The 7,811-nt window shown below is 61.9% G+C and overlaps 2 protein-coding genes across 2 annotated transcripts; one reads left to right on the top strand and one right to left on the bottom strand.

Annotated features, from left to right (window-relative positions):
* Positions 1 to 1,857: 1,857 nt before the first annotated feature.
* SPBR_03730 (isocitrate dehydrogenase (NAD+)) lies at positions 1,858 to 3,311 on the bottom strand (the record flags this gene model as incomplete). The annotated part of the gene is made up of 3 exons (XM_040762020.1): positions 1,858 to 2,859; positions 3,081 to 3,143; positions 3,225 to 3,311. The coding sequence occupies 3 exons, from the start codon at positions 3,309 to 3,311 to the stop codon at positions 1,858 to 1,860; spliced, it is 1,152 nt and encodes a 383-aa protein (XP_040622765.1).
* Positions 3,312 to 4,207: 896 nt separating this feature from the next.
* Positions 4,208 to 7,779, top strand: SPBR_03572 (Exocyst complex component Sec5; the record flags this gene model as incomplete). Its single annotated transcript, XM_040761863.1, has 2 exons — positions 4,208 to 6,895; positions 6,973 to 7,779. 2 exons carry the CDS (start codon positions 4,208 to 4,210, stop codon positions 7,777 to 7,779), a joined length of 3,495 nt encoding a protein of 1,164 aa, XP_040622764.1.
* Positions 7,780 to 7,811: the final 32 nt, after the last annotated feature.

Below are 7,811 nucleotides of genomic sequence, written 5' to 3'. Positions count from 1 at the left end.
GGCGAAGAGCGGGCTACGCGATAAGGACGCGAGGAAGTGGAGAGGAAGGAGACAAAATGAAGCAACAAAAGAGAGAGCTGGTGGGATATGGTGTAATTGGGGCACTCCGCCTTTTTCGCTTGTTGACGCAAAAGACGAGATGCAGCTGCTGGCCGCTGTATGGATGATGCGGGCAGCAAACGTAAGCAAAAGTAAGTGAATAAATGGACAGAAAAGAAAAGGGAACGAAATCAAGAAAAGAATAAAAAACCAATCGAAATTTCGATTGGGAACAGTTGGGAAAACAAGACAGAAAAGGCAGAGAAAGAGGAAGACGGCCGCCAGAAACGAGTGCGTAACGCAGCGTCTAGGCAGCCCAATTCCTGGCGATGAGGCAAACTTTTGGGTGAGGCAGCCCTCTTGCCACCAGGAATCAACCTCACTGCCACCGCCTGCCAGGGCTACTTTTTGTAAGACATAGTCTATAGTGCACGTGCCGTCATGGGAAAGTGCCCTGCAGGAGCGCCTGGCGGCGGGAAGGTGCAGGAAAGTGGGCAGCCGATCAATGGCGCTTGTGACAAGTTGCTGTGTTAGGGGCGATTTTAGGGGTGTAAGATACTGTGGTACTTGGAAATAGAAGGGCAGCAGGGCAGGTGGGGGAGAAGAGGGGCGGCAACAGGGGATATCAGCGGGTTCTGGGGGTACATTTTGGTGTGCGCTTTGGGGCTTTCGGGGGAAGAACGCAAAGGGCTATGACGGTAATTCGTAGGCGGGGTCGATCGTGGGTGGTTCCTTTCTCACCTTTGGCAACGAGAGGCAGAGGCATTTTGCCGGCAGAATCGGCTTGGCTTTTTGGCCAACGTAGAGGGACACAGACGAGACAGACTGATGGTGCTCAGATGGAGGAGATCGAAGAGAGCAGGCGACGAATAGAATAGGGAAAGAAAGCAAAAGAGGCAAATGAAAGACACAGGCGCAGAGGACGGGCAAACGAGACGGAGACGCAAATCGAAACGTAGAACGAGAAGCTGCCACGATGCGATGGATCTTCGATGTCGGCGTAGGAGGAAGAAGAATGAAGAGAGGAGGACAAAATTACAAAAGGAAAAAGGTAGAAAAGAAGCCGACAAAAGAAAAGAGAAAAAAAGGACAGCTCCGGGTGCAGCTAACGAGCAATGGAGGACAGCAAGCGAGTGAAAGAGGGCGTACTAGAGAAGGATAAAGAGCCGCCGTGACTTGCGAAAGAGAGGAGTTAGAGTGGGCGACGAGGTACCGCAAGTACGCCGGAGCCAAGCGAGCCAGGGTAGCGCGGCTGCTCATGTCATCCGTCCATTCACTTGCAAAGTGGCTGTTGGTTGGCCTTCAGATGGTCGCGTCTCGAGGAGCTTAATCAGGGAGGCCGACCAGTCGTATAGTTAGCTAGAAGGTCTGTTTGACGCATTTCATGCAATGCACGACGGCACGATGCGGCTGGCAGCAGGTTCAGGTTGCGTCTGGGAGATGCTTGCAGTCACTCGGCAAGGGTAATGAGGCTGAACTGAACGGACCACCGTTGGAGGTCCTGCATGCAATGGCTCATCGGTGTGAATCAAATCTAAATGTACGGGCGATGCAAATGTACAAAATGAAACGACGAGACTCGAAAAAGAACGAAACATGGAAACAAAAAAAGACCCATTTGTATGAAACAGGAAACCAAAATTATGACAAAAGTGACATCCTTGACGGTCGTTAATGACATGCAGAAAAGCACGGTGGACGATGGAATGGTGCGTCGACGCGTCGACCATCCATCCCACCTACGGCACTCGTCTCTAGTGAGGGTGCCGGGCGCCACCTACCATCTCATAGTCTCCCCATACCCCCATTGTGAACGCCTTACAGCTTCTCGATGATGGCGGCCGCAAACTCGTGCGTCTTGGCCTTGCCGCCCAGGTCACCGGTCAGAGCCTTGCCCTCGGCCAGCGTGTCGAACGCCGCCTTCTCGATGCGGGTGGCGTACTCGCCGAGGCCCATGTGCCGCAGCATCATCATCGACGACAGCAGCAGCGCCGTCGGGTTGGCCAGCGCCTTGCCGGCAATGTCGGGCGCCGAGCCGTGCACGGCCTCGAAGATGGAGCACTCGTCGCCAATGTTGCCCGAGGGCGTCAGGCCCAGGCCGCCAATCAGGCCGGCGCACATGTCGGACAGAATGTCGCCGTACAGGTTGGGCATCACGAGCACCTTGTCGTTGTAGGGCAGCGGGTCCGTGACCATCTTGAGGCAGGTGTTGTCGAGCAGCTCGTCGTCAAACTCGATGCCGGGGAACTCCTTGGCGACGTCGCGGGCGACGCGCAGGAACAGGCCGTCGCTCATCTTCATGATGGTGGCCTTGTGCACGACGCGCACCTTGTTGCGGCCAATCTCCTGCGCCTGCTGGAAGGCGAAGCGCAGCACGCGCTCGCTGGCCTCGCGCGTGATCAGCTTGATGCTCTGCACAACGCCGTCGACCACCACGTGCTCGATGCCCGAGTACTCGCCCTCGGTGTTCTCGCGGATCAGGACGGTGTCGACGCCGTCGTAGGGCGTCTTGAAGCCGGCGACGGAGCGGCACGGCCGCAGGTTGGCAAACAGGTTGAAGGTTCTCCGCAGCGTCAGGTTGAGCGAGACGTGGCCCTTGCCGATGGGCGTGGCCAGGGGACCCTTGAGCGCGACCTTGTTCTTGCGGATGCTGTCGATGGCGGCGTCGGGGATGGCCGTCTTGCCGTCCTTGAGGATGGGCGTGACGTCGATGGGCTCCCACGAGATGGGCGCCTTGGCCGCCTTGAAGATGGACTTGACGGCGTCCGAGATCTCGGGGCCGATGCCGTCACCCTCGATCAGGCTGACGGGGTAGAGGCCCTGGATGCGTTAGCGCGGGATGGCTCGTCAAGCAATTGGACGCTGCGCTCGCGTCGTAGCTCGTACGCGAGGCCAACACGGCTCTGTGTTCCCTGTGACGTGCAGTCTGCGATCCACCTGCCGAGACGTCCGTGACCCGGTCAGGTTTCGGACGTGGGGCTGTCCTGCTGCACGGCACACGGAAACTCAAAGCAAAGGGCATAGAGGGACTGGAAGCTTACATCGGAGCCCTTGACACCGGTAAACTGGGCAACAGGCTTCTTCTTGTCCGAATAGAATCTGGCCTACATCGTGTTAGCGAATGGGCTTCCGGAAGCGAGATCCGGTCGACAATCTGTGTTTCTTCTCCCTCGAGCTCAACGAACCTGCATAGAGATCGAGACCGCCGCGCGGGGAGCAGCGCGGATGCACTGGCGTCTGGCCGGGCCAGCAGCAGCACGAAGGGCCAGCATGGTGTCTGTGTGTGGGAGGAGGTTGCGAGGCGCAAGAGAGCGAATAAGGAGGGAGCGCTGGTCGAGGGATATTTCGCCGCGATGCGAGACAAGGCCGACTCTTCGGGCCAGAGGGGTAGTCGGCGAAGGAGAGACGAAAGGACGGGAGAGGCGCAAAGAAACGATTGTCGAGAAGAGTGAGGAGGAAAAGAAGAGAGAAAAGGAACAAATCGAAGCACAGAATGCACCGAGGACGATTTTTGGAGCTGGTGGCCAAAACAAAGAAACCCAGAAAAAAAATAGCCAAAAAAAGCTTTTGCGCGGTAAAATGGAAGGGATATTGGTTTGGCTGGAGATAGTGAGCGCCTTCCTTCCCAGTAGAGCGTAATACCGCAAAGTCGCTGTACCTGCCAAATGAGTGATAAATTGACATGTGGTTCTAGCGGCCAAATACGGGCCAAAGGGCAGCGAGGTGGACCCACAAGTGGCGGGCTGATTGGCCCAAGTGGGGGACAGAGGCATTAAAACAGCAGGAGCAGAGGCGCAATCGTAACTCCGTCGCACGAGTCGCGACAGCCTTCGGAAGCCGGATAAAGAATGACGCACTATCGATAGCGATAAGCGCCGTGCTTAGTCACTTTCATGGGCTCCTTCTGAAACGGGGCGCTGGCGAAGCTCAGGAGCAGCACCAGGCTATGGCGGGCACTAGAGACCAGCCACGTCCCCTAATCGTGTCGAAGAGACGATGACAGTTGACCACATCGCATTGCATCACGACGACGACGATATTGACGACGAGAAGCACAAACGAGGCACAACCGCAGCGCAGCATTCGAATGCCACGACTGTGCACGACCGATTGCACCCGTCTGCACCGCATCTGAACAGTCCCCACACCCGCCGATGCCGCCGCCGAGATGACGGACCTCGAGCGATCCGTCCTCGACTTCTACCAGATCTCGACAGCGTACCCGGACGTGTGGCCCGCGGACAAGAACAACGACAGCGATGGATCCGACGGCGAGACGATGGCTGCTGCGGCCGTCTCGGCCAAGGACCGGGAGCGCAAGGCCAAGCTGAACCGCCGCAAGTCGCGCTACCAGGCGCTGGAGCGCGCAGCCACACAGCGCCAGAGCACGCTGCCCGGTGCCGACAAGGGCGTGCAGCGCGACGAGCCGGACCCGCTGGGCACGACGGACAGCGTGATTCTGGCGCTCAAGCGCAACGGCCTGGCCAACGTGCAGGACGACCCGAAACTGCGCAACCGCTTCCTGCTGTCGTCGACGACCTTTTCGCCGGCCTTCTTTCTGTCGCAGGTGCACAGAGACGCGAGCACAGAGGCCCTTGTGGCCGGCATCGACGTGCTGTCGCGGTCGATTGACCAGAAGTCGGCGTCGCTCAAGGTGCTGGTCGAGTCCAACTTTGAGCGGTTCGTGCGCGCCAAGGCCACCATCGACAACGTCTACAAGGAGATGAAGTACTACGGCGGCGAGCCGACGCCGCCACCGCCGCCGCGCGCCCGTCCCCACTCGCGCCACTCGAGCCGCAGCGGCGGGTTCCGCGGCAGCATCAGCGGCGGCGTGGCGGGTGCCGGCGGGCTGGGCAGCCCAGGCGCCACGCCGCCCTCGGACACGCGCAAGCGCAACGCGCTGGTCAAGGAGAGCGAGTACGGCGTGCTGGGCATCAAGGTGCCGCTGCTCGAGGTGTCGGCCAAGGCCGAGGACGTGTGGGGCCCCGCGCTGGGCGGGCGCGAAAAGGAGGAGACGCTGCGCGTGCTGTCGGGCGAGCTGAGCCGGTTCCAGGAGTACGTCGAGGCCAGCGCCGCCATCACAGAGAGCATCAAGCGGAACGACCACGAGAGCTTGGTCGAGGAATACCACCGCGCACGCCGCTTTGCGGACGAGGCGCGCGCCCTGGCCCAGGAGCTCCAGAAAAAGGGTGCGGCGGCCGCGGCCCAGGCGGCCCAGGCGGCGCAGGCCGCCAAAACAAAAGGCAGCAGGGACAAGAACGGCGGCCCCGGCGGCAAGGACGACGACAACGACGACAACGATGCTGTACTGGACGAGTCGCGGCCGACCGACGCGCAAATGTACCAGATCCTGCTGGCTGCGCGCATGTGGCACGACGTCGAGGACCAGATCCAGGTGTACAAGCGCGACGTGTGGCGCCGCCTGACGTCGATGCACAGCAACGTGGTGCGCGGCCGGTCGGGCGCGGATGCTGCGGGCGGCCGGGGCGACCAGCACATGGAGCTGATCGGGCTGCTGCTCGAGCTCGGCGTCGAAGACAACCCCATCTGGGTGTGGCTGCTGAGCCGCTATGACTACCTCAAGGGCAAGATCCAGGCCGTGTGCGACCGGACCAAGGTCGAGATCGAGGTCCTGCGGCGCCGCCTTGCCGCGGCCGACAAACCGGCGCCGCATGTGATTGCGGCGCACCTGCGGTCCATCGGCCGCCAGACGATCGAGAGCAAGATCGGCTCGCTCGACTCGCCCGACGTCATTGAGCTGTGGGACAAGATCCACTACTTTTTGGTCTCTCTGCTCTCGGCCCAGGGCGTCCTGGGCGAAGTGCTCGAGTTCTGGCACACCGTCGAGGGCTTTGTCGAGGGCAAGACGCAAAAGTCGCTGCCCTCGGGCTACCGCGGCGAGGCCCAGACGCACCACCGCCTGTCGCAACAGGGCGCCGTCGACCTGCAAAAGGGCGCCGTCGAGCTCGTCGATCTGATCCGCGAGCACGTCTTCTCGTTCTTTGCCGGACCGCCGCCCGAGGACGTGTCGCTGCTCTTCTCGCCCATCCCGTTGTCGCCGCGCACGCCCATGTCGACCACCTCGCTGAACGGCGGCTTTGGCGGCGCAAGCGGCCCGCTGTCGCCCAACGCCTTGCGCGACCCGCGCTTCAACCTCGACCCCAAGAACCCGCCACCGCCATCGCCCCGCCGCGGCGAGGCCTGGGAGAAGTTTGCCTTTTGGCCGCCCTGGTCCAACTCGGTCAGCGGCGTGCACTACCTCTCCAAGTACCTGGCGCTTGTCGGCGCAGGCGCGTCCGAGATGGCGGGCATCGGGTCGGTGGCGGGCCGTGGCGCGGACGCCACGGAGGTCGAGCGGCTCAGGACGCTGGTCGGCGCTGTGCGGGAGCGCTGTGTGGCGGCGCTGTGCGCGGCATGGAACAAGGACGCCGAGAACGTCAAGTACGTCGAGGACTGGCACCGCGCCGCCGACCGCCGCGATGTGACCAAGATGCCGGCGGCCTTTGCTGCGTTTGAGGGCGCCATCCTGTCGGGCATGCAGAAGATCCTGTACGTGTCCGAGGCGATGAGCAAGCCGGGCGCGGGCGACATTGTGCTGCCGCCGCCGACAAAACTGCTGCAGATGGTGCGGGCGCAGTACGTCACGACGCTGTACAAGGCCCTGAGCGGCATGGTCGAGAACGCCGAGCGGCCCATGAAGAGGGCCGACGACGACTGGACGACTACCGATGCGGATGGTGTGGGCTACGTGGCGCCGCCGTCGGCCACGGCCATGTCGTCGGCCGTCATGAGCTTGCTGCACGACAGCCGCGCCTCGTCCATCATGGACAACGGCGCCTTTAACGCGGGCGATCGGGTAGGTTTCTTGTGTGGTGTTTTCCTCGTGGATCGATTTTGTCTTGTGTGTGTCAACTAACCCGTCCACCTTTCTAGAATGTCCGGATGCTGCTCACGCTGAGCAATCTGCAGAGCCTGCGCGTCGAGGTCGTGCCGCGCCTGAACACGCAGTTTGAAAACGCCTTCTCCGTCAAGCTGACCGACGAGACCAAGACGATCCGCGACGTGCTCGGCCAGATCGACACGCGCCTGTTTCTGTCGTACACGCGGCCCTCGGTCGAGTCGCTGCGCCGCATCGTGCGCGCCGGCATCATCGACGCGCCGCCCGTCGTGGCCGCCGCCAGCGCCAGCGCCAGCGCCAGCGCCAAGCCCCGCGAGGTCCGCCCCTATGTCTACGAGGCCCTGCTGCTGCTCGTCCTCGTGCACTCCCAGGTGTCGACCACGGCCGCCTCGCTCACCCAGCAGGTCCTGTCGCACCTGCTCGAGCAGCTGTCCCGCGAGCTGCTCGAGGCCTTCAAGCAGCAGCCGCGCGCGGCCGCATCGCCCTCGGGCGCGCAGTACGACCTGGCCGGCCTGATGCAGGCCACGCTCGACGTCGAGTTTATTGCGCAGGCGCTCAGCCAGTACACGACGGAGCGCGCCAGCGAGCTGCAGGGACAGATCTACCAGGAGCTGGACGCACGCACCGACGACGACGCCCGCGCCCGGCTGCAGGGCGAGCTGCCGGAGATGCGCAGCGTGCTGAAGCGGCTGCGGGAGGCGAGCAAGAACGAGTTCGCCTGTTTCCGGAAGCCGAAGCGGAGCGGCGGCGATCGGGGAGAACGAGGAGAACGAGGGGGCAGTCGTGACGGCGCATCGTCGCCAGCGCCACAAGCCGGGCCTGGCCAGGGTGTGCCTATATGAGAGAGTCTGTGACATTAGTTTGAAGCGAAGAT

The sequence above is a fragment of the Sporothrix brasiliensis genome (genome assembly GCF_000820605.1).
Source record: "Sporothrix brasiliensis 5110 chromosome Unknown Cont14, whole genome shotgun sequence".
Lineage (NCBI taxonomy): Eukaryota > Fungi > Ascomycota > Sordariomycetes > Ophiostomatales > Ophiostomataceae > Sporothrix > Sporothrix brasiliensis.
Note: the sequence above shows the minus strand (reverse complement) of the source record. Positions and strands in the feature narration are given on the sequence as shown.